Here is a 25159-nt window from a genome sequence, read left to right as displayed (position 1 = left end):
TGATTCTATTCCAGGGGTGGATAGTGACCATCTGTGAGAACCTGCCCCAGTGTAAGAAAACTTGTTTTAATTTTTAAATACTTTGGAAAGCTCTTTCAGAGCAGTATAAATGAATCCCTGGGAGGGGGAGGTTCTGTTCCAGAGCCTTGCCCCCTCACTCGCTCTTGGTGGTCCTCATGAACTCTTGGACCCTGTGGAAGATGAGAGTTACAGACCTCGGCCTCCTGGTCAGTGGAGCCCTTGGCCTCATGCCTGGTGGGATGGGCGGGCCCAGCTGGGGTTTGAGGTAGGGGAGGCCGTGACTTGGCCCCAGCAGCTCCAGGGCCCTGGGTTCCTGCCAGAGGCTAGAGGGCAGGCAGCTGCTGCTTTTCCTGGTCCTTGGTAGGGGAGGGTCCTCAGGCCTGCGCGCCAAAGCCTGAAGGATTCTGCTTCTGCCAGCGCCACAGATCCTCACCTGCAACACAGCAAGGTGTGTGCTCAGGGCCCACGGTGGAATGCAGAGCCTCCCTCCACTCCACAGCCTGCCCTGGCTAGGCATGCCCAGATCTGATCAGCCCCTCCTTGGCCCCTAACTGCAGGGGTCCGGCCAGCACTCACACATCTTGTCCAGTCCTAAGGCTGCTGTCCACCCCAGCTCCTCGTGGGCCAGGCTGGGGTTGGCGTAACAGGCTGCCACATCACCTTCCCGCCGTGCCACCACCTTGTACGGGATCTGCAAGACAGGAGGTAGTTGGAGCTTAGCTGAGCCGGCCCTGGCCCAGCTGCCGGCCAGGTCTTTAAGAAGCGGACGTGCAGAGCAGCGGCTCGCCCGCAGGCACCTGGTGCTGGGTGCTAGGCAGGCTGAGGAGACTGGGCAGTGCCAGGTGCCCCCAGGAGAGGTGAGTGGGAAGGGCCAAAGCTGCTGTGCTGCTGAGAGCTGGGTGGGGTGAGGTGGGTGGGGCAGGGGGCCTACCTTCTTCCCAGAGGCCTTCTCCATAGCTTGGACCATCTGCAGTACTGAATAGCCTGTGCCCGTGCCCAGGTTGTAGATCTGCCCCGCAGAGAACAGGGTTTATGGAAGGAGCTGGACTGACCACCCCTCTGGGCCTCTCTGCCTGGATCTGGTCCCTCCCCTCCCTCATTTCTCCCTTCTTGTCCTACCCGGCAGCCACACTGCTCTTTCAGCTTCCTCAAGGCTGCAATGTGGCCCTTGGCCAGATCCACGACATGGATGTAATCCCGGACGCCTGCAGAGAAGGGAGTGTGTTGGATGGGGACTCTGTTCCCCCTGACTCTCCTGGCTCCCACTCCTAGGTCCCCCGGTCCTAGGCTCACCTGTGCCATCCTCTGTATCATAGTCATTGCCAAAGACATTCAGGGCCTCCCGTCGCCCGATCGCCACCTGGAGGTGGAGATCAGGTCAGTTCCTCTCAGATCCCAGGCACCAGCTATAACCCCAGGGTCACTCCTGTCCCTTCCCTTCTGCCTTACCTGGGAGACATAAGGCATGAGGTTGTTGGGTATGCCCTGGGGATCCTCGCCGATGCAGCCAGAGGCATGGGCACCTGTGGGGTTGAAATAGCGCAGCAGCACTGCGTTCCAGGTCTGTGGGATGTGGGTCAGGCGGTGAGGCCAGAGGCACAGGCAGTGTGTCCCAACTGAACCCAGAGCCCTCCCCATGCCTATTGTTTTTTTGAGATGGAGTCTCACTATGGCCCAGGCTGGAGTGTAGTGGCCTGATGTGGCTCACTGCAACCTCCGCCTTCCAGGTTCAAGCAATTCTTATGCCTCAGCCTCCCAAATAGCTGGGACCACAGGCACACACCACCATGCCGGGCTAATGTTTGTATTTTTAATAGAGATGGGGTTTTACCATGTTGTCCAGGCTGGTCTCAAACTCCTGACCTCAGGTGATCTGCCCACCTGGGCCTCCCAAAATGCTGAGATTACAGGCATGAGCCACCGCGCCTGGCCAGTTGCCTATTCTTTAGAAACAAGCAGGGGATGGGGCCCTCTACTGTGACTGCCTGAGCCTTAGCTTCCTCCTTAGCAGGGGTGTTCAGAATCCCACCCTCAGGCTCAGGGTGGGCCATCAATCAGTGGAGTCAGGGTGCTATCAAGGGGGCCCTCACCTTGTCTGCCTGGCACAGGTCCCGGATCATTTCCTCGATGAAGAACTTGGACTTGCCGTAAGGGTTGGTACAGCCACCCGTGGGGTGGGCCTCGTCCAGAGGCAGGTACTGGGGTTTCCCATACACAGTGGCTGAGCTGCTGAACACTAGGTTCTTCACCCCATGGGCCTTCATGATCTGGCCATGGAGAGGTGGCATCAGTGGCCTCCGCCTCACACATTACTCCCACCCTGTTACTCCTCCACAGGAGAATGGGGCTGAGGTGGGGAAATTGAGACTGGGACGTAAAGACCTGAGTCCAGGATGATAGAGCTTGGGCTCTGTGTTTGGCACTGCCTGCCAGGCTGGGACCCAGCTGGGCACTCTCCTAATGCCTGTGCCCTGCCCCATGCCTCTCACCTCCAGAAGCTGGATGGTCCCAGTCAGGTTAACTCTGTAATAATCCAGAGGCTTCTGCACCGACTCGCCCACAGCCTTGAGCCCCGCAAAGTGGATGACCGCCATAAAGCTGTGCTGCAGGGGCGACATGGCCAGAGATTGCTCTACTGGCCTTAGTCCTTGGCAATGCCCCTGGCCTGCCTGCCTGCACCCACCTTTTTTTTCTTTTTTTGACAGTCTCGCTCTGTTGCCCAGGCTGGAGTGCAGTGGTGCCATCTCAGTTCACTGCAGCCTCCACCTCCCGGGCTCAAGCCATCCTCCCACGCCAGCCTCCGAGTGGCTGGGACCACAGGTATGGGCTACCACACCCAGCTAATTTTTGTATTTTTCTGTAGAGATGGGGTTTCACCGTGTTGAGCAAGCTGATCTTGAACACCTGGGCTCAAGTGATCTCCTCACCTTGGCCTTCCAAAGTGCTGGAATTATAGCCATGAGCCACCATGCCCAGCCTGCACCCACCTTTTTGAAGAGACGCTGTAGGGCTCCCTGGTCCAAAATATCCATCTCCTCAAACTCCACAGAGCGGCCTGCCAGCTCCTGGACCCGCCGCAGGCTCTCAGGCAGGGAGCCCCCTCCTGGTAGGGTACATGTAGGCCACATCATGACGACATGGGGTGCTGTGTTCCCAGGGACTCGCCAGACACACATTCCCCACCCGGTGGTGGAGGTGGAATCCAGAGTTTTGCTTCTGCCATCCCCTCAAGTAGTCCCAGCCCCACTGCCCCGCTCACCACGGAAGGCGTTATGGAAGTTGTCGATGACCACGGGCAAGTAGCCGGCCTCCAGCAGCTCCAGCACCGTGTGGCTGCCAATGTAGCCAGCGCCACCTGTTACCAGCACCTTCTCTGCCATGGCACCTGGCCCAGGATACAGAGTCTCAGAGGTGGCTTGGGCTGCCCGCTCAGAGCTTCCTTCCCACTGGAATCCTGTCCCCTATGCTCACTTTGGAAGGAGGCAGCAGTGTGCCGTAGGTACCAGGCTGGCTCAAGCAAGTCAGCCCTGGGGCAAGTCTGGATACTATCACTTTCTGGCGTTAGGCTTTGGAAATTAGCCTCTTGGCCTCAGTTTCTACCTCTGTAAAACGGAGCTAATAACTGTATAAACATCATGAGGCAGTGTGAGGGTTCAGTGAGGTGATCTTAAGGGCCCAACACAGCAGAGCTGGGGAGACTGACACAGGCACCTTATTTTCTAGTTCCACTTGTCTTGGAGTTGGAAAGATGGAATCTGAGGATCCACACTTCTTTCTCCAAGGTGACTGAGGAGCGGAGAGTCCTGGGCAGAAGGAAAATAGCAGCAGGATTGGGACTCCAGGGTCCCAGGAAGGGGTTCTGTCTGCTCAGACCGAGGCCTGTCCAATGCCTCCACCTTCGCTAGGTGTAAATTGGCACCTGGGCTCAGTGACTAATACCTCCTGCTCTAGGCGGCCCGCACCCCCTTTCCCTCAAGGGTCAGCTGGGAGGAAGCAGGAAATAGATCACAGGGCCTCAAGGATGAGGTCTTTGCCTGGCAGGCTGAGGCCAGTTCAGGGGCAACCACACCGTGGTTGGTCCTGGAGTGGGCCCCACCCAACCCTCGCTCAGCCTCTGCCCATGCCAGGGCCAGCCCGGTCACTCCTGGCTCGGAGTTAGGAATCCCACCCAACTTAGGCCTCTCTGGGTAGGCCGTGTAGACGTGGACTTTGCCAGGTGCGCACCTCCACCCTGAACAAATTGCGGGCAGAACAGCCGGGACGAGGAGGAAGCCCCAGACACTAAGGCCTTTCATTCCCAGCGACCAGGCCAGCTGCCGCCTTCCTCCACGCTGCCTCTATCCCCTTCTGGGCTCACGCAGCTCCAACCCACTTGACCAAGAGCCCTCTGCGTGCCAGGCTCTGTACCAGGCACTTTTGCATGATTTTTCTGATTTCCCCCAGCATCTCGGTGAGCCAGGTGTTATCACTGGCATTTTACAGATACAGACACTAGGGTCAGAGAGGTGAAACAGTTTCCCTTCGGTCCCACAGCTGGCGACAGCGGGCTGAAATCTGGATCGCCAGGCTTGCAGCCCGGCCCCCTCCCCAGGCGGCTCGCCCTTCCCCCACCGCTCCCCGCTGGACTCTGCCCGCCGCACGGAAGCCGCCCCCGCCCCCGCCCCGCGCCCGGCGCGGACCCCTAAAGTGGTGGCAGAGAGGCCCTGGGAGGCAGGAAAGCTGGTCTCAGCCCGGCTGCGCCCCCGACCCGCGGAGTGACCTTGCTCAGCCGTCGCCCCCTCGGTTTTCCCAGTCTGTCTGCTGGAGGAAAGGGGAGCCGGGCCATGGGCACTCTAGGGCGGCTGGGTCTCAGGCTGGGCTTTGGGCTGTGGCGCGGAGCGGCGCCGAGCTAGGAGTCCCCAGGCCGGGAATGAATGAACCCCCGCCGCCCCAGCCCAGGCAGCGGGGAACTGGGACAGAGGGGGCGGGCCTGCCCCGTAGGGACTCTGCCAGGAACGCGACCCGCCCCTCGGAAACTCCCTCGCTCCCCGCGGACTCCCCGGCCCCTCGCGAGCCCACCCGGCCCTTCATTCCGCCTCCCGAACCTGCTCGGGTTCCCGCGCCCCGCACTGGCTCCAGAGGCACCACCTCCTGCGCCCGAGCGGCGGGCCCTTTAAGTGCTGACGGCCCACCCCGACCCCGCTCCTCCACGCCCCCAAGGAAACGTGTCACTCGGGTTACGGCCACTACGGGGACGCCGGGAGGACAAAAGACCTCCGCGCTGTGACTGCGACTGCTCGGCGCACGCCCACGGAAGGCGGAAGTGGGCGGTGTCACCCCGCGAGGGGGGCAGCCAGTGCCAGAGCGGGTGGGTCCCTGCCGGTGTCCCGGCTCCCCAGGCCAGCTTGTCCCAACCCCTGGAAGAGGGCCGCGCTTCCGAGGGGGCAGGGGACAGAGAGTAGGGAGCCCACGGCTCCGCCCCACTCCGACCCGTAGGTTTTCAAACTTGCCGGTGTCTACCAGACCCTGAATTCAAAATCTTGAACTACCCGATCCCACGGGACTAAGGCAGGAGAGGGTCGCAGGGGGCCGTGGTGCCGGAAGTCCAGTCTGCAAATAAACCAAGGAGCTGGAGGAAGCTGTCAGGCCACACTAGCGGTTCCAGCGCCCTTGGCTCTCAGCCCTCACCGCGGTCCACACCTGCCGGGAATGGTCTGCACTCTGCCTGCCACGACGGCAGGTTAGAAAATGATTTTGTTTACAATGAAAAGTAGAGCTAAAGAATAATATGCACTAAATGTGACATCCTGCGTGATGAAACCAGAGCAAAGGAGCCCTAAATGCAGGAGCGCACAGGTGTCCCCGCAGCCGAGAATCAGCGCCTGACCGCAGAGCCCGGGGAACCGACAGGTGAGCGCTCCCGGGCCTGAGAGCGCCAGGGAGAGGCCGGGCCACCGAGGTCCAAAGCAGCAAGTGTGCCCTCGGGGGAGCTTGTGCAGTAGCCCCAGTCACAGAGGCAAAGCTCAGAAACAACCCTGTCGGGTGTTCTGGCCAGCAACTGCTGCAAGCAGCCTCCTGAGTAAGCCCAAAGCCACTGATTTCCAGTCACTATGGATTTGGGGCTCAGGTGGGGAAACAGGGAGGAAATGCAAAGATTAATAAACTAGTTCATAGTCTCCATTTTCCTCTCAGAGTGCAACATGGTAAAGTATTTTCCTCCCCCACGCTCATGTATACACACAGCTGCACAACCGAATGCTGGAATGATTCTGTGCCATTCAACCTTTAATTACATAAGCTGTTTTCAAAAATCACATTCAGCGTGGAGATTTTCCAGAGATGCTGGAGTTGGCAGATGGCCAGCACGAAGCTCTCCACTTTCCACAAATGGTCTCTGCCAGCTTGGGAAGAAGTCCCATGACCTGTGTCCTGAGAAGTCCGACAGCAAGGGCCCCAAGGCCATGGCAGGCTGGAGCTGTGTAGAGGGCAGCCAGGTGGCCAGCTCGCAGATTCCATACAGAGAGGAGACTCAAGGATCATGCCAAGTAGGGAATGGGGTTCCCACATGTCCTCAGGGATTCAACTCCTGGGCCAGGGTCCATAATGAAGGGAGACTTCAGCCCTCAAAGCCTCTTGCTCCTACTCAGGTCTGGGCAGGAGGTCCTGCTGCCAAGCAGCTCCTCCTGCCCCTCGCCTGCTTTCTGCCAGGAGAGACCTCTGTGTAGAGCTGGCTATGAGGTACCTGCACCATTTAACCTCATTCTCATTTCCGTGTTCCCATCCATGAATCATCTGTGTGTGCACCTATTTCCATACCATCCCCAGGGCTTCAGGTGGGCAAGAGGCTCAGAGTTTACAGGTAGCCTGAGCCACTTTGGAGCTAGTTTTTCTGTTCAGGGCTTGACAGATAAAGTTCCCAGCTTCCAGAAGCTTCTGGAGATTCACACCCTTTGAGAAACAAGTTAGAGGATGTGGTAAGTCATGGGCATAGCCCTCAACACCAGGGAAAACATCAGCATGGATAGACAACTGTGGTACTGAAAAAGTAAAGGTGAAGATAAACAGGCTTTTTCCTTGACAGCGGGGCACCAGCTGCCTGTGAGTTCCTGTCTGTCTGGCACCTAGATTATTCCTCTGACTCCCCCTCATGTAAGATGCCCAATCTGTATAATGGTTTGTAGTGCAACTACCAGGGCACAGATCTCATCAGTCTTGTTCAGTACTCCCTCTTCAGGGCCCAGCACAGGGCCTGGCCCCCAGAGGAAAAAAACTGATATTCAAGTGAGGATTGTGAGGCAGAGAGGGAGGGATAAAAACACCAACTGAAAGGGCCAGGCAGAAACCCTCTGTTCATACAGTAGCTCATATTTGCTTAAATGCACTCTGTGTTCAGCTCTGTGCTAAAGCATTCTACATAAGGTTTCTTTTTTTTTTTTTTTTTTTTGGAGACAGAGTTTTGCTCATGTCGCCCAGGCTGGAGTGCAATGGCGTGCTCTCAGCTCACTGCAACCTCTGCCTCCTGGGTTCAAGTGATTCTCCTGCCTCAGCGTCCCAGGTAGCTGGGGTTACAGGTGCCCGCCACCACACCCAGCTAATTTTTGTATTTTTAGTAGAGAAGGGGTTTCACCATGTTGGCCAAGCTGGTCTCCAACGCCTGACCTCAGGTGATCTGCCCACCCTGGCCTCCCAAAGTGCTGGGATTACAGGCCTGAGCCACCGTGCCCAGCAATTTTTCTGTTATTAGTAGAGACAGGGTTTCACCATGTTGGCCAGGCTGGTCTCGAACTCTTGACCTCAGGTGATCCACCCGCCTTGGCTTCCCAAAGTGCTGGGATTACAGGTGTGAGCCACCACGCCTGGCCCTCTACATCTATCTTCTTTTTTTTTTTTTTTGAGATGGAGTCTTGCTCTACCGCCCAGGCTGGAGTGCAGTGGCCGGATCTCAGCTCACTGCAAGCTCCGCCTCCCGGGTTTACGCCATTCTCCTGTCTCAGCCTCCCAAGTAGCTGGGACTACACCAAATAACTGGCCTGCTGCCANGGATTACAGGCCTGAGCCACCGTGCCCAGCAATTTTTCTGTTATTAGTAGAGACAGGGTTTCACCATGTTGGCCAGGCTGGTCTCGAACTCTTGACCTCAGGTGATCCACCCGCCTTGGCTTCCCAAAGTGCTGGGATTACAGGTGTGAGCCACCACGCCTGGCCCTCTACATCTATCTTCTTTTTTTTTTTTTTTGAGATGGAGTCTTGCTCTACCGCCCAGGCTGGAGTGCAGTGGCCGGATCTCAGCTCACTGCAAGCTCCGCCTCCCGGGTTTACGCCATTCTCCTGCCTCAGCCTCCCGAGTAGCTGGGACTACAGGCGCCCGCCACCTCGCCCAGCTAGTTTTTTTGTATTTTTTAGTAGAGACGGGGTTTCACGGTGTTAGCCAGGATGGTCTGGATCTCCTGACCTCGTGATCCGCCCGTCTCGGCCTCCCAAAGTGCTGGGATTACAGGCTTGAGCCACCGCGCCCGGCCTATATCTTCTTACTTAATCCTCACAATGGCTCCATGAGATAGATAGCATTATTATTCCCATTTCTTAGGTTCAGAGAGATGAAATGATTTGTCTGAGGTCTCATAGCCTGTGAGTGGCAGCAGTACGCTTTAAACCCAGTTCTATCTGATCCTCAAGCACAGATGCTAGTCTGCTTCCGTCCCACCACTGAGGGCCCTGGTGGACTCTGGTACATCCCTGGTGAGCTGTTTAACGCTACTGTCCGCATTTTACAGAGAACAAAACAAAGCCAAGAGAGAACTGACTCATTTCAGGTCATGAACCTGACCCTTCCCAGGGCCCCTTCCATGTTCCCTGGTGTCTCCTAGGACTGAGCTGTCAAAGTCACCCGGACACTCCAGCCTTCTTGTGCCCATGCGTGTGGCCTCACTCAACCCTACTCTCACAAACATTAAAACATTAGATCAAATATCCATAGCCCCTGGCGCCCTTCTCCTCTTTTGTTTTGTTCTGAAGAGACAGGGTCTTGCCCTTTCACCCAGGCTGGAGTACACCGGCAGGATCATAGCTCACTGCAGCCTCAAACTCCTGGCCTCAAGTGACCTGCCTCAGCCTCCCAAAGTGCTGAGATTATAGGCACAAGCCACTGCGCCTGGCTAACCCTTTCCCTCTTTACTCCTCCGCACCTTAACAACCCCAAATACCCCCATCTGCTTTTGTTCTCAGCTTCAGGCCAAGCCCTGGTCAGTTCAGGGCTGTCGCCACCAGGGGGTAGGCGGGCTTACCGTGTGAATGCCCAAGCCCTCTAGCATGTAGACCAGGTCCTCCGTGGCCAAGTTTCCTGATGCCCCCTGTGCATAGGGACAGCCTCCAAGTCCTGCCACAGAAGAGTCCACGACACTCACTCCCATCTGGAAACATAAGGATGGTGAAACACAGTTGGCGCTGGGGACAAGAGCCCACAGAGCTGGGCCTTGCAAACCTCCCAAGCGTCTGTTGCCTGAAATTCTAGAGTCATTCTTTGTTTTGGCTTATGATCCTGTTGACACGAAAATCCCACAGAGACAGTGCTTCTCCCTTTAGTTTCTGTTACACTGTTTCCTCTGCCAGTAGTATCTTTCCTTTCATGGTGGACTCTCACCCTTTAGGTTCCAGTCTGAAAGCTACCTGCTCAGGGAGACCTTTTCTGATCACCAGCCTAACCCCCTCCCAATGCTGAAATTTCAGACCTCTGTTGTTTACTGTGGTTCATTTATTACCCCCCGCTTACCCCCCACCACCTCCAGGCTGGTCTCACTCAGTCAGGGCCTTGCCACATGAGGGCCACATCCCATCTTCCCAGGTCAGTCACCTCCCACTCTCCCAAATGACTATTTCACTTTCTCCTCTCTTGTTAAACCTCTGTCACCCCCTTCCCCATCCTCATTCTCATCTGCTGCTTTATGGAAATGGATGCAATCAAAAGAGAAGTCTCCATTGACTCCCACCATCACATCTACCCGCCTGCCTATGTCTGGGCCTACAGAACCACTGTCCCTCATGCTGCCTGAGATGGACCCCAAGCTCCTAGCCAAGGCCAACGTCTCCACCTTGGCATGAGGCCCATTCCCACCTGCTTCAGGATGTGCTCCAGTAAGTCTCTCCCTCTCTCCTGCAACCTGTTACTCCCCTCCACTGGGTCATCCTCACACAGCCTGCAATCTCTCCCATCTTTTACAAACCTTTTTGGAAGCCTCTAACCTCCCATTTCTTTCCCTCCATTCAAAGCGAAGTCCCTCAAAAGAGCTGTTCCCATTTAATATCTACCATTCCCACTTGAACCCATTTGAAACAGGTTTGCATCCCCACAACTCCTCCACTGAAACAGCTCTAGTCAAGGCCACTGGTGGCCTCCAGGTAGCTAAGTACAAAGGTCAAGTGTCTTCATCTTTGCACTTGACTAGCTGCATCATCTTGGACACCTTCTCGTGTGGCTTCCAGGGCTCCACATCCCTTGGTTTTCCTCCTAGTGCTCTGGCCTCTCCTGAGGCCTCGATCCAGTCTTTGCTGGCTCTTCCTCACCTCCCTGATCTTGGCTGGAGCCCTTACTGCTCACTCCTCAGACAGCTTCTCTATCTCCACTCACTCCCAGTTAATTGCACCCAGGTTAACATACCTGCCTATAGATGTCTCGAGCTTCACAGATCAGAACACGAACTGCTGAGATCTGGTCACGCACCTCTGCCCTCCAGGTCTCCTTGCATGTCTCTCACCTGGATTGCTGTAGGCTCCAAACTGGTTTTTCTGCCTCTACAGTGTATTCTCTACACAGCAGCCAGAAGAGCCTCTTTTTTTTTTTTTTTTTTTTTGATAACGAGTCTCGCTCTGTTGCCCAGGCTGGAGTGCACTGGCACTATCTCAGCTCACTGCAAATCACTGCAACCTCCACCTCCCGGGCTCAAGTGATTCTCATGACTCAGCCTCCCAAATAGCTAGGATTACAGACCCCCACCACCATGCCTGGCTAATTTTTATATTTTTAGTTGAGACAGGGTTTCACCATGTTGACCGGGTGGTCTCAAACTCCTGACCTCAAGTGATTCACCTGCCTCAGCCTCCCAAAGTGCTGGGATTATGGGTGTGAGCCACCGCCCCGGCCGAGGAGCCTCTCAAAGGGAACATTCAGATCGTCTCCCTCCCTGCCCCTGCTCAAGACTCTGTTAGCTTCCCAGCTCAGTCTGAGAGTCAAAGTCCTACGAGGCCCCCGATCTGGCCTTCCTGTAACCCTGACATCTCTGCCCCTTCTCCTCGGTCACACTGCTCCTGCCACGTGCCTCCTCCTGATCCCTGAACATGGCAAGCACACTCCTCCCTCAGGGGCTCTGTGCCTGCTTTCCTGGGTGGGGCTCCCTTCCCTCCCCCTCCCTGCTAGGGGTCCGCAGGGCTCAGTCCCTCACTTCCCTCAGGTCTCTCTCAAATGCTTCCTTCTGAGTGAGGCCACTCTACAGAAAGGCCTGGCACTGCCTTCACCCATTTCATTTTTCTCCACAGTGCTTATGAGCACCTGGCTGCTGTATGTTTATTTATTATCTGTCTCATCGTACTAGAGTGTCAGCCTCATGAGGTCAGAGACTCTGTTTTGGTCGCAGCTGAATCCTTAATGCTAAGAACAGTGCCGAGCACACTAGGCACTGCCAGGTTAGGTTTTAATAGGTGAATAAATGGTCTGACAATGTGTTATTTACACTCCTGTAATCTTCCATCCGTCTTCCCCACCCACCATGACATGAGCTCCCAGAGGGCAGGGATTGGGTTTTGTTACTATTATTTAAGTCAGCACTTAACCTGGCACATCGATCCCTATTTCTGAAATAACTGATGGAAGAGGGAGGTCAGAGGAAGCTGCTGCCAGACATCATACAGCTCAACCTGTTCCCTGATAAATTTTCAAAAAGGGGATTCTGAGACATCATTGCCATGAAACAGGGAAGCACAGAGGAGCAGGAGTGTCCCGAGCCTAGTCAGGATGGAGTTTTGCCTCAGACTCACCTCAGCTGCGCAGAATTCCCCTTTACCTGCCTGGCAAGGTCTAGGAGGGGAAGTTACTCTTCCTGACTGCCTGGCCAGGAAACGCATGAGCTGAAGGAAAGCCCAGGAGCCAGGGCGGAGTGTCACAGTAAGCCGAGAAATGAGGAGACCACAGAGCTATGAACCTTAACCTTGACAGCCACAACTCTGAGGAAACCAGCCCAGAATGTAACAGACTCACCTGGGCTTAGACACGAACCTCTAGGGGATAATTGAGAGGAAAAAAAAAGTGTCTGGGACTGCCATCACTATCCTAGAGATGGAAGGGTAGGCCAGTGCTACAGCAAGGTAGCCGTGGTCAGACACCAAGAATGTCCCTTCTATCTGGCTGCCAGCCAATGGATCACCATTCTGGACCAGCCCATGAGAAGCAAACCTCAAGGGAAACTAAATCTGAGGGGAACAGCATTAAAGCCTCTCCCTCTGAGTGACCTCTGCTGGCCTCTCTACCTCCTGTCTCCTCACCTGCTTCCGCTACACACCCGCACACTCACAACCCTGAACGTTATATGAGTCCTCCCTGAACCCTACATCAGTCCTGAGGTGCAGTTCTGCCCAGTCACCTTTCCTCTTCCCTCGCCAGCAGCTTACTTTATATCCTTCAAGCTTCACTCGGGCCTCTTCTGCAAATCCTCCTAGATCTCCTCAGCTGGGATGGGGCCTCTCTAGGCTTCCTGAGCCCCATGCTTCCTCCCTTCATGGCATCTGTCATAATGCAGTAGGATTGCCATGTAACTCCCGTGACTGTCTCCCCAACACGGAGATGTACACTTCACATCTGAGCGGGGTCACCATGACAATGTCCACCATTGCCCGCTCAGAACCTGGCATACTGGCATCAGTAAATGTTTGCTGAAAGAATAAATGATAACAAGCTGTCCTGCCCACCATGACCTTTGGGAGAATGGGCGTATGATTTTGATTACCTGCAGGGCCATCAGGGTGTTGGCCAGGGCTTGGCCATAGGTGTCATGGCAGTGGACAGCCAGGGCAGCGGGAGGCACTTCCTGCATGACAGCAGACAGCATGTCTTTCATGATCCCTGGGGTGCCCACACCAATAGTGTCCCCCAGGGAGATCTCGTAGCAGCCCATTGAGTATAACTTCTTGGTGACCTAAGGAAGCAAGCAGGCACTTGGAGGATACACAATCCACCAGCCAGGGGATCCATGCACTCAGAAGCAGGGGACCTTTGCCTGGACAGAACTGGTAGGAATTGAGTGTATGAAGCACTCAATTCCTACTGGATGACATGCTCCTCACAATTCCAACTGGGAATGATGATCCTCTTACCTATGATCAGGAGGCGGAGACTTAAGGGGCAGAGCCAGCCGCTGGAGCCAGCCCACAGTCCTGAAGCTCCAACCCCTGTGCTTTCCTCCCTACCTGTGCCCCTCACACTTCAGTCTTTCACTTACCACCGTCACATCATACTGTCAGACCCAGGTGCTGGAATCAGTGAAGTTGATTCCTTCTGTGTCATTTTATCCTCAGCAATAAAATCCATGAAATCATGGGTCTGAGATGCTAGTTACATTTTTTTTTTTTTTAGACAAGGTCTCACTACTCTGTCATTCAGGCTGGAGTACAGTGGTGTGATCTCGGCCTCTCAGGCTCAAGCAATCCTCCTACCTCAGCCTCCCAAGTAACCTGGACCACAGGTGTGCACCACCATGCCCAGATAATAGTATATATATAATGTATATAATATATAATACATATGTATATCATTATATATTATGTATATAATTGTATATGTAATATATGATTATGCAATAATGTATATATTATGTATATAATTATATATAATGTCTATATAGACATTATATATTATATATAGTTATATACATATTATATATGTATAATATATATATTTTTTGAGACAGTCTCGCTCTGTCACCCAGGCTGGAGTGCAGTGGCACAATCTCAGCTCACTGCAACTTCTGCCTCCTGGATTCAAGTGATTCTCCTGTCTTAGTCTCCCAAGTAGCTGGGATTATAGGCACCTGCCACCACGCCCCCGCTAATTTTTTTGTATTTTTAGTAGAGACGGGGTTTCACCATGTTGGACAGGCTGGTCTTGAACTCCTGACCTCAGGTGATAAGGCTGCTTCGGCCTCCCAAAGTGCTGGGATTACAGTCGTGAGCCACCGTGACTGGCCAATAGTTACATTTTTTAAGAGAGGTACATCACTATTTAAATTTTTAGAAGCCCATTTGCACACCTCTAAAACCACTGCAAAATGGGTCCATATTGCAATAGGTCCAATATGGGTCCAACTGGAATAAGCCATATGGAAGAGGGTTGGCCCCTAATCCCATATGACTGGTGAACTTAAAAAACAGATGGCCTCACTCAAGGAGCTGCTGCCGGCATGGGGCTGCTAGACAAGGTGCGGAGGGATGTGGCGGGGCAGGGGGACCAGAAGACACCAATGATCTGCTAGATAAATGAAATGGTGATGTCGTTTCCCCCAGCGGCCCTGCACAGAGTGGGGCAGCAGTGGCTGGCCTTTAGGGGGCAGCAGGGTGCAGGGGAAGGAGCAGACCTTTGAAGTCACAAGATGCTGGGTTAAAGTCCTAGTTCTGCTGCTCACTAGCTGTGGGCCTTGGCAAGGAACTTAACTTTTCTGAGCTTCAATTTCTGCTTCTGAAAAATGGTGATGACCATTTGGTCATATGGCAAGGACTGGTGCAACTGAGGCTAAGACCTGGAGCAGGGCAGCTGCTCTCAAGAAACAGTTGCTACTGTTACCATTCCCCCTATCTGGATGCACAAAGTATCCTGGGAAGAAGCGGGCTTTGGAGGGAGACAAAATGGGGTTTGATACCTGATTTCACCATTTGTAACCTGTGGCAAATTATTTAGTGTCAGTTTCCTCAACTGTAAGAGGGAATAATAACACCAAATTTGCACAGTGGTTTTGAGGACTAAATGACGTAAGTTCTTGGGCTGGTCAAACTCAATTCCTGTGCCGTGTTCTTCTCAGTGTTGACCTGGTGACTGTTCAGAGGACATCAGGGTTGTGGCCTTTCAATCACTACAAGGAACTGTGGGAACTCCTGGGTAAGGAGCCTCTCCTCAGAGAATCACCTCAACGACCAGCCTGGAAACTGAATCAGAGGTTTTCAGGCTGGGTAGAGGCCAGGGGCTTCAAGGACTACATGTCCAGCTAGGAGGGGGGCCTCCAGGGAGCAAGTGCAGGGCTGTGCTCACAGGGGGAGCTTAATGAAGGAGCTGAGTGAATGAATGAAATCAGGAACCTGCAGGAAGGGGCAGGGAGAGGAACCTATGCGCTCACGGGCAGACAAGGTGGCCAACCCTCACCAAACCCCCCACCCGGACACATGCACACACCTCAGCTACTTTAGCTGGGGAGATCTTCCCTTCATAAGGGCAGCCAAGCACACAGGAGACGTACCTGTGGGAAGACAGGGGAGGAATGAGGTCAGTGTCCTGAGCTCTTTGGCTAGCAGAACTGAGGCAGGGCGTTTAACACACATTTCTGATCAGTGTGCAATCAACACCTGCAGCTGGGCGGAGTAAGGGCAGGGATGGTACAACTCAGTGCCAGCAGGAGGCAGTAGAGAGCAATGGCAGGGAACTGGGGGACAATGGACCTACCCTTCAGGAAGCAGAAGTTGCACTCAGGAGTGGCAGCCAAGGATTTACAATAAGCGGAGGAGGAGGAGCTAGACAGGGCAAGGAGAGTAAGCAGCTGGGTTGTACCGTGGGGAGACGGAGCAAAACTACGTGCCAGAGGAGCTGGGGCCAGTACTCCAGAAGGAGACCAAAGACTGAGTAAAACCAAACTCAGAACAAGAGCTGAGTTGGATATTAGTCAGCAACAGGCTGGGCTGGCCTGAGGGCCAAGGGATGAGCTGCCCCAGTGAGTTGCCAGGGGATTCATTCATTCATTTATTCACCTGATGTTTACTGAGTTGCCTGCTATGTGCCAGGCACTGACATAGAGCAGTGGGCAAGACTGATAAGGTTCCTGCCCTCTCAGAGCCTATCTCAAGTTAGGGAGATGGCCAATAAAAAAGCAACCAAGTAAGTAATGGAGAAACTCTCAGAAGTGATGTGCTACAGAGAAAAGATGGGAAATGATAGGAACAAGTGGAGGCCAACTGTAGTGAAGGTCCAGAAAAGACCCCTCTGAGGACAGGATGTTGGAGCCGAAAGAAATGGGGGGTCTGTGAGAAGAGCATTCCAGGCAGAGAGAAGAGCCTGGGGAAAGCTGTGAGACAAGAGAGCCAGGCGTGCTCCAGACAGAACAAAGGATAACTGAAGCAGAGAGAGCAAGGGGAAAGGAAGTATGAGATAAGGAGGTCAGCAAGGTGGGCATAGGTCTGATCAGGGGTCTTAGGGCTATGGTAAGGAGGGTAGATTTTGGATGTAGGTGACTTCTATTCCCACCCACCCTCTTGGAGCTGAGATGTCTTCAAAACCCTTTAGAGTCAAGCAAAGTATCCTGCATATTAAGAGGCATAATAAACGTTCAACAAATAATTTCAGACTCAAAGATCTCAGCGTACTTTTCCATTTTGATGCTCCCACTTATTCTCCAACCACTGCTGAGCAAGAAAAAGGTAAGAGAGATGCTTAGAAAGACACAGATCTGGGAGTCGGACCGATGTTACTGGAGCCCCTGCTTCCCCATTCATCCACCTGCCCGTCAGTGACTGAGTGCCCACTGTGTGCTAGGCCCTGAGCTGGGAGAGTGGAGCACCCCAGGGACTGGGAGAGATGTGGGCTTTGCCCTCATGGAGTGCACGGTCTAGTGGGGTGGGGCAGGGAGGGAATTTAACAAGCTGCTAAGTGCTACATTTAGAGTATCTCCCGACACTATGGGCGCCCAGAGAAGGGCGCTAACTCCAGCTGAAGGACTGGAGCAGCTTCTCAGAGGAACTGACTCCCACAAGAAGACCTGAAGGATGAGCAGGAGTTATCTCCGAGAAGCATGATGTGGAGGAAGTGTTCTTTTTTATGTTTTGGAGGCAGAGTCTCACTCTTTCACCCATGCTGGTGTGCAGTGGCATGATTCTGGCTCACTTCAGCTTGGACCTCTCAGGCTCAGGTGATCTTCTCACCTTCGCCTCCTGAGTAGCTGGACTACAGGCACATGCCACCACGCCTGGCTTTTTTTTTTTTTTTTTTTTGTAGAGCTGGGGTTTCACCATGTTGCCCAGGCCCAGGCTGGTCACAATCTCCTGGACTGAAGCAACCCGCCCACCTTAGCCTCCCAAGGAAGGTTGTTCTAAGTCTACAGAAAGCACGTGCAAAGGTCCAGAGGCAAGAGAGAGTGGAGGCATGTGACAAATGGAAAGAAGTTTCAGTTGGGCTGGAGCGTACCATAAGGAGGAAGCAGGGGCCAGAAGGGAACTTGAACAGTAGGGCTACTGAAAAGAGCCAAGACCAAATCATGCAGGGTTTGTTAGCCTCATTAAAAAGTCTGCACTTGATTAGTCACTGAAAGCTTTTTAACTGGGAGGGATGTGATCAGATGTGCACTTTTGTGGGCTTTTGGTTTTTGTTTTTGAGACAGAGTCTCGCTGTCACCTAGGCTGGAGTGCAATGGTGTGATCTCAGCTCACTGCAACCTCTGCCTTCTGGGTTCAAGTGATTCTCCTGCCTCAGCCTCCTGAGTAGCTGGGATTACAGGTGCGCGCCACCATGCCTGGCTAATTTTGTATTTTAGTAGAGATGGGGTTTCCCCATGTTGGCCAGGCTGGTCTCGAACTCCTGACCTCAGGAGATCCGCCCGCCTTGGCCTCCCAAAGTGCTGGGATTACAGGCATGAGCGACCATGTCCAGCCCAGATGTGCACTTTTGAAAGATCATTCTGGCTGCAAGTTTTTATTTATTTTTTTTTCTTTTTCTTTTTTAGACAGAGTTTTGCTCTGTCACCCAGGCCAGAGTACAGTGGCGTGATCTTGGCTCACTGCAACCTCCACCTCCCAGGTTCAAATGATTCTTCTGCCTCAGCCTCCCAAGTAGCTGGAATTACTGCTAATTTTTGTATCTTTAGTAGAGATGGGGCTTCGCCATGTTGGTCAGGCTGGTCTTGAACTCCTGACCTCAGGTGATCCTCCCGCCTTGGCCTCCCAAAGTGCTGGGATTATAGGTGTGAGCCACCGTGCTGGGCCTCTGGCTGCAATTTGCACAGCAGTGTGACCTTACAGTAGACTATTCACCCTTCCTGGGCCTCAGTTTTGTCATTTATAAAGTGGGGATAACCTACTCCCTGCTAGGCTATTATGAGGTTTCAATTATTATAGATAATACACACACAATGCCTGGAACCACTGATAATAGAGACGTGATGTTGGAAACATAGAAGCCTAGGTAATTCTCCAGGGATGTGTGAAGAGCTAGTTATAAAGCCAGGACTCAACTGATCTCCACAAACTCCAGTTAGTGTCCCGTCCTGCTAGATTCCTCTAGCATGATAGCAGTGGTGCTATCATGGCTCACTGCAACCTCAAACTCCTGGTCTCAAGCCATCCTCTGCCTCAGTCTCCCAAGTTGCTAGGACTACAGGTGCATGCCATCATGGTCAGCTGGTAAACTGACCCAAAATTCAGATTTGAGAGAAAGTACTTGCTAGGATTTCCTCTGACCACACTTATTTGGGAAAAGATGTCTAGGTGTGGAGTTTGGGCTGCCCCCAACCAGGATAAGAAGTTTGTGGCAGGAGGACCACTTGAGTCAGAGTCTAGCCCCATTCCAGAACGGTACAGAGGAAACAATACCAATGTGCTCTGACTCACCCCCGCACAGAAATATTGGCTGACTGTGCTGCCTTCAAGATTGCATCAAACCTCTGAAAACTCTCCTCCATGGAACAATTGATGTTCTTCTTGGTGAAAAGCTCTGAGGCAGCTCCAAAGATGCTTACTTCCTTGGCTCCAGCAGCAACCTGCCAACATCCAGGTGAACTCCTTTCAGCACTTTTCTCTTTTTTTTTTTTTGAGACGGAGTCTTGCTGTGTCACCGGGGCTGGAGTGTAGTGGCACGATCTTGGCTCACTGCAACTTCCGCCTCCCAGGTTCAAGCGATTCTCCTGCCTCAGCCTCCTGAGTAGCTGGGATTACAGGTGCCCGCCACCACGCCTGGCTAATTTTTATATTTTTAGTAGAGACAGAGTTTCACCATGTTGGTCAGGCTGGTTTTGAACTCCTGACCTTGTGATCCACCCGCCTCGGTCTCCCAAAGTGCTGGGATTACAGATGTGAGCCACCGCACCCGGCCAGAACTTTCTTGTTTAAGGAACACTGACACAGAGTGGCAAAAAATTTCTCTGAAGGTAAATTTTACGTTATGTGAATGTTATGGGTTGACTTGTGTCCTCCTAAAAAGACATGTTGAAGGATTAAAACCCAGCACACCTCAGAATGTGACCTTATTTGGAAACAGGGTCATTGCAGATATAATTAGTTAAGATGAAGCCATACTGGAATAGGGTGGGCCCCTAATCCCATACGACTGGTGACCTTAAAAAAAGATGGCCAGCCGGGTGTGGTGGCTCACGCCTGTAATCTCAGCATTTTGGGAGGCCGAGGTGGGCAGATCACAAGGTCAGGAGATCAAGACCATCCTGGCTAACACAGTGAAAGCCTGTCTGTACTAAAAATACAAAAAATTAGCCGGGCGTGGTGGTAGATGCCTGTAGTCCCAGCTACTCTGGAGGCTGAGGCAGGTGAACTGCTTGAACCTGGGAGGCGGAGCTTGCAGTGAGCAGAGATTATGCCACTGTACTCCAGCCTGGGCGACAGAGCAAGACTCTGTATAAAAAAACAAAAACAAAAACAAAAGATGGCCATGTAAAGACACAGAGACACAGAAAAGGTGGCCCTGGGAAGATGGAGGCAGAGACTGGAGAGATGCATCTACAAGCCAGGCAACGCCAAGGACTGCTGGCCACCACCAGACCCCAGTAGAGAGGCATGGGACAGATTCTCCCAGAGGCCTCAGAAGGAACCAATCCTGCTGACACCTTGTTTTGGGACTTCTGGCCTGGAGGAACAGAACTGTGAGAGAATAAATTCCTGTTGTTTTAAGCCACCCAATTTGTAGTGCTTTTTTTTTTTTTTTGAGACAGAGTCTCGCTCTGTCACCCAGGCTGGAATGCAGTGGCATGGTCTTGGCTCACTGCAACCTCCGCCTTCTGGGTTCAAGTGACTCTGCTGCCTCAGCCTCCCGAATAGCTAGGATTACAGGCGCCTGCCACTATGCCCGGCTAATTTTTTGTATTTTTAGTAGAGATGGGCTTCCACTGTGTTAGCCAGGATGGTCTCGATCTCCTGACCTCATGATCTGCCCACCTTGGCCTCCCAAAGTGCTGGGATTACAGGCGTGAGCCACTGCGCCCAGCCTGTAGTGCTTTCTTACAGTAGCAGTATGAAACAAACACAGTAATTCCTCTTAATTAAAAAAAAACAACTTTGACTTTCCCCACGGAAACCACCACCACTGCCATCACCACCCTGGAAGTCACTCTTGAGAAAACGCTTTTTTTTTTCTTTTCTTGCTCTGTCACCCAGGCTGGATGAGTGCAGCAGTGTTATCATGGCTCACTGCAGCCTCGAACTCCTAGTCTCAAGCCATCCTGTGCCTCAGTCTCCTGAGTAGCTAGGACTACAGGTGTATGCCATCACAGCCAGCTAATTAATTTTTTTTTCTTTCTTTTTTTTTTTTTTGTAGAGACAAGGTCTCCTTATGGTCTGGTCCATAAGGCTGGTCTCAAGCTGGTCTCAAGTTTCTGGCCTCAAGCTGTCCTCCTGCCTCAGCCTCCGAAAGTGCTGGGATTATAGATGTGAGCCACTGTGCCCAGCCAAATAAAGGTTTTTGCCTACATCCAGAACCGACATCTCCAAAGATGTTCTTGTCTAAAATTGTAAGAAAGTTGGCAGATGCCAGCAACTACTGTTGAAACTTGTGGAGAGCTTGGTTACCTTTCTCTAAAGAAGTGGATAATCAAAAGAGCTATCATTTATTAAGCAGTTACCTTTTATCAGGCTCTTGCTAAGCAATGTACATGCATCCTATCTTCTGAAATGCTCACAACTTCAGGTATTATCATTTAGCCCTATTTTATAGGCTTGTCAACTTGTCAAGATCACAGAGCAGTGAGTGGCAGGGCCAGGTCTGCCCCAGGGTCTGGCTGACAGACAACCTGTTCAGATGGACATCCCAGGACAGGGGACTGAGGCCCCAAGACAAGGCAGGGACCAATGCCATCCATCTCATTTCAGGAGCCCCCACCACCAAGCTATCCTCTTACCGCTGCCTCGAAGCCTTTCAAATTGGGGGTCAGGACTGGGTAGGTGACGCCAGGAAACTTCTGAATGCCCTTCAAGACTTCAGCATGGTCAGCCATCTAGGAACCAAGGGAGACACTGTCAAGTCATCACCAAGAGCAGGCAGAGAGTTCAGTTAGAGAAAACCTTTTTATCACAAAGCCTCTGATCTCCAGAACTCATAGAGAGTAATTCCTTCTGCAGAACTGAGTCTCTCCAATACTTTCACTGTTTGACTGCTGCTGAGTCCCAAGGGCCCGTGGTTTGGGTGAGATCCCAATTTCTCCATAGGGCCCATACTGCCAGCTTTACATATGCAGAAACAGCAGGAATACTACTACCAGCCATTTATTGAGAATGTACTCTGGGCCAGGCACTGAGCTCAGCTCTGTGTTAAACACTCCTTTATAACAGGATGTATCTTCTCCACTTAACTATCTTTGTGAAGCAGGAGTTGTCAGTCTTCCTCTTTTACAAACAAAGAAACCACAGACAGGCATAGAGGGTCTTAGACTTTAGGGCTAGAAGAGGTCATCTCTAATATCGAGGAGGGGAAAGGCCTTAGCAATGTCACTGAGCAAGTCAGATGAGCAGAGCCAAGACTGAACCCAAGGCCCTGAATCCTGGGCCATGTTCTTTTGCTGCAACACAGTGCTATGAATCACCTGAGACCTCTCAAAGCCAGGGGCTTGGAAACCTATGTTCTTGACTTCTACTTGCTTCAAAGGCAAATGGAAAACTTTTCATCCCTGGAGAAAGGCCTCTCATTGAGGGCTAGGGCTCACCTGGGGAACCCACTTAGGAGACACAAAGCTGGTGGCTTCTATAACAGAGAGTCCTGCTTCAGAAAGCATGTCTATCAGCTTGATTTTCACTGGAGTAGATACGATATTCTATAGTGGAGAAACACCAGGTCAGCAAAGTTAGTATTAAAACAGCCTTAGAATGCAGTACCTGTTAGTTCAAGTACTATAGATAATTTTTTGCAGTGAATGCAGCTTCTCACCTGAAAAAGAGTTATTTACATGGAAACATTATTCCGCCATGCAGGTTTTCCCATAAGTAAATGTGTGTTAATTTATAATCCCATCATAAACAAATTGAGAGCAATGTGTGACGGCCTGAAAGGGCAGAGATGACTAACCCTCTGGGGGGTATGGGATGGGGCCCTGAAAGTATCACACCCTCCTCTCTTCTGTCTCCCAACTGGCATAGGACTTCAGCCTCATGTGTTCAGCGCATAGCTTCTTTATCCTCCTCTCCACCATGTCCAGTAGCTCACCAGATTCCATGGATTCCTCTTTCCAAATCTACCATCATTATTCTGTATATAACATGGCATGGTCTCATGCCACTAATTCATCCTACACAGGAATCCTCCTAAAATTCAGCTTTCAATCTTCCATTCTCCTGCATCAAAACCTTTCTATGGCTCCCTAAGATTTACAGGATTAGGCAAAAAATTCTAAGAACTCCAGGTCCAGGAGGACACATTGGCTCACGCCTGTAATCCCAGCACTTTGGGAGGCTGAGGCAGGTAGATTGTTTAAGCTTAGGAGTTTGAGACCAGCCTGGGCAACATGGCAAAAAATACAAAAGTCAGCCAGGCGTGGTGGCACGTGTGTGATCCAGCTACTCAGGAGGCTGAGGTGGGAGGATCGCTGGACCCTGGAAAGTCAAGGCTGCAGTGAACAATAATTGTGCCACTGCACTGAGTGACACAGAGCAAGACCCTGTCTCAAACAAAAAGAACACACAAAAAAAAACTCCAGGCCCTTCTTGCTAGGTCCTCCCCTCACCTGCCTTCTCCCATTTCTCTCCCACTGCTCTAACTTAATCTATTCTATATATATATACACACACACACACACACACACACATATATATATATATATTTTTTTTTTTTTGAGATGGAGTCTCGCTCTATTGCTCAGGCTGGAGTGCAGCGGCACAATCTCAGCTCGTTGCAACCTCCGCCTTCCGGGTTCAAGCAATTCTCCTGCCTCAGCCTCCAGAGTAGCTGGGATTACGTGCACATGCCACCACCACGGCTCATTTATTTTAGTAGAGATGAGGTTTTACCATGTTGGCCAGGCTTGTCTCAAACTCCTGACCTCAGGTGATCCGCCTGCCTCAGCCTCCCAAAGTGCCAGTATTACAGGCATCATGCCCAGCCCGTCAAATAATTTTTGAAAAGCCTTCCATGTTCCAGGCATTGTGCTAGGTGCCAGGGATATAGTGGTAAGCAGAACAGACAGGATTCTGCCCTCCGGGAACTTACACACTATTGTTTCCAACAAGCACTCACTATTAAAGCTAGGATGGACGTGCTAAAAGAAAAAAAAAAAAAGGAAAGAAAAAAAGCTTTTCTTATTGAAAAATAATCTATATATGATTCTTTCAGAAAACATGCCAAAACAAAAGAAAACTACCCTTAGAACCTCCCAGTGATAACACTATTAACACCCTGGTGTGTAACTTTCTAGATCTGTGCAGTCCAATATGTCACTAGTCACATGTGGTTATTTCAATTTAATAAAATTGTGTAAAATAAAATTCAATTCCTTGGCCACACTAGTCACATCTCAAGTTCTCAAGGGCCACATGGGTGTAGTGGCCACCACATGGAAAAGCTCACGTCCAGAATATTTCCATCTTCACAGAAAGTGCTGGTCTAGGTCCTAGTGTAGATAAATGTTCCCGTATATATATAAACTGTTTTCTTCTTACATAAAAGTGTAAGATAAAAAAATACATGGCAGGGCACAGTGGCTCATGCCTGTAACCTCAGCACTTTGGGAGGCCGAGGCAGGTGGATCACCTGAGGTTGGGAGTTCAAGACCAGCCTGGCCAACCTGGTGAAACTTCGTCTCTACTAAAAATACAAAAATTACCTGGGCATGGTGGCGGAGTCCTGTAATCCTCGCTACTCGGGAGGCTGAAGCAGAATCACTTGAACCGGGAAGGTGGAGGATGCGGTGAGCCAAGATTGTGCCACTGCACTCCAGCCTGGGTGACAGAGTGAGACGCTGTCTCCCCGCCCAAAAAAAAAAAAAAAAAAAAAAAAAAAAATACACACACACACACAAACACGCACATGCACTATTTTTGTTTGGAGACAGAATCGTGCTCTGTCACCCATGCTGGAGTACAGTGGCACGATCTCGACTCACTACAACCTCTGCCTTCCGGGTTCAAGTAATTCTCGTGCCTCAGCCTAGGATTACAGGTGTGCGCCATCACACCCAGCTAATTTTTTTTTTTTTTTAAAGTAGAGACAGGGTTTCACTATATTGGCCAGCCTGGTCTCAAACTCCCAGCTTCAAGTGATCTGCCTGCCTCAGCCTCCTGAAGTGCTGGGATTACAGGCATGAGCCACCACCATGCCCAGCCACACGCACTCTTTTATAACCTGCTTGAGTCACTTTATATATACCTATGTTATTAATGGCTTCATAATATTTCATTTTATAAGAAGTCCATAATGTATCTCACCCAACTTTCCTCATATGAAACATTTAGGTTGTTTCCAACAGTTCTGCACTTACCAACAGGTTCGTAAGGAACACCTCCAAGGCTAAATCTCTACATTTGGCCTTCATGACTTGGTTTGGATAAATCCCATTACATGGAATTGCTGGGTCTAAAGGCACGCCCTCACCTTCACTCCACACCACCTACCCCACCCCACTGGGCTGTGGACCTGGGGACACCAAACCTGTTGCACCACCATTCAATTTATGTATATATATGTGTGTTATGTGTGTGTGTATATATATATATCTATATA

At 51.7% G+C, this 25159-nt stretch overlaps 2 protein-coding genes across 6 annotated transcripts; both read right to left on the bottom strand.

The window, feature by feature from the left end:
• Positions 1 to 45: 45 nt before the first annotated feature.
• On the bottom strand, positions 46 to 5217 carry GALE (UDP-galactose-4-epimerase). Of its 5 annotated transcripts, XM_017886463.1 has the most exons (12): positions 5106 to 5217; positions 3733 to 3824; positions 3281 to 3406; positions 3009 to 3124; positions 2511 to 2624; positions 2112 to 2288; positions 1471 to 1584; positions 1315 to 1381; positions 1141 to 1226; positions 953 to 1030; positions 598 to 712; positions 46 to 454 (listed from the first exon to the last, which is right to left on the bottom strand). In XM_017886463.1, exons 3-12 carry the CDS (start codon positions 3399 to 3401, stop codon positions 396 to 398), a joined length of 1047 nt encoding a protein of 348 aa, XP_017741952.1. In that variant the 5' UTR covers positions 3402 to 3406; positions 3733 to 3824; positions 5106 to 5217; the 3' UTR covers positions 46 to 395. The 5 variants fall into 5 exon arrangements, with proteins under 5 accessions (XP_017741952.1, XP_017741950.1, XP_017741953.1 ...); XM_017886461.1 differs by having other exon boundaries at positions 953 to 1226; XM_017886464.1 differs by lacking the exon at positions 953 to 1030.
• Positions 5218 to 6256: 1039 nt separating this feature from the next.
• On the bottom strand, positions 6257 to 22280 carry HMGCL (3-hydroxy-3-methylglutaryl-CoA lyase). The gene is made up of 7 exons (XM_017886466.1): positions 22155 to 22280; positions 21354 to 21449; positions 18841 to 18989; positions 15425 to 15488; positions 12993 to 13181; positions 9285 to 9410; positions 6257 to 6948 (listed from the first exon to the last, which is right to left on the bottom strand). Exons 1-7 carry the CDS (start codon positions 22221 to 22223, stop codon positions 6847 to 6849), a joined length of 795 nt encoding a protein of 264 aa, XP_017741955.1. The 5' UTR covers positions 22224 to 22280; the 3' UTR covers positions 6257 to 6846.
• Positions 22281 to 25159: the final 2879 nt, after the last annotated feature.

This window comes from Rhinopithecus bieti, unplaced genomic scaffold (assembly GCF_001698545.2).
Source record: "Rhinopithecus bieti isolate Rb0 unplaced genomic scaffold, ASM169854v2 scaffold_14826, whole genome shotgun sequence".
NCBI classification, from domain to species: domain Eukaryota; kingdom Metazoa; phylum Chordata; class Mammalia; order Primates; family Cercopithecidae; genus Rhinopithecus; species Rhinopithecus bieti.
This window is presented reverse-complemented; position numbering and strand designations above follow the sequence as displayed.

What these genes read in the sequence shown, in the direction of transcription:
- GALE (XM_017886461.1), bottom strand. Translation starts at nt 3,401, where the DNA reads ATGGCAGAGAAGGTGCTGGTAACAGGTGGCGCTGGCTACATTGGCAGC. An exon ending in GGACCATCCAGCTTCTGGAG is followed by an intron (nt 2,289 to 2,510) that starts GTGAGAGGCATG and finishes CTCCATGGCCAG; the next exon opens with ATCATGAAGGCCCATGGGGT. An exon ending in TCATGCCTTATGTCTCCCAG is followed by an intron (nt 1,382 to 1,470) that starts GTAAGGCAGAAG and finishes CTCCACCTCCAG; the next exon opens with GTGGCGATCGGGCGACGGGA.
- HMGCL (XM_017886466.1), bottom strand. Translation starts at nt 22,223, where the DNA reads ATGCTTTCTGAAGCAGGACTCTCTGTTATAGAAGCCACCAGCTTTGTG. An exon ending in CCCCAGCTAAAGTAGCTGAG is followed by an intron (nt 13,182 to 15,424) that starts GTGTGTGCATGT and finishes TTGCTTCCTTAG; the next exon opens with GTCACCAAGAAGTTATACTC. An exon ending in ACACCCTGATGGCCCTGCAG is followed by an intron (nt 9,411 to 12,992) that starts GTAATCAAAATC and finishes TTATGTTTCCAG; the next exon opens with ATGGGAGTGAGTGTCGTGGA.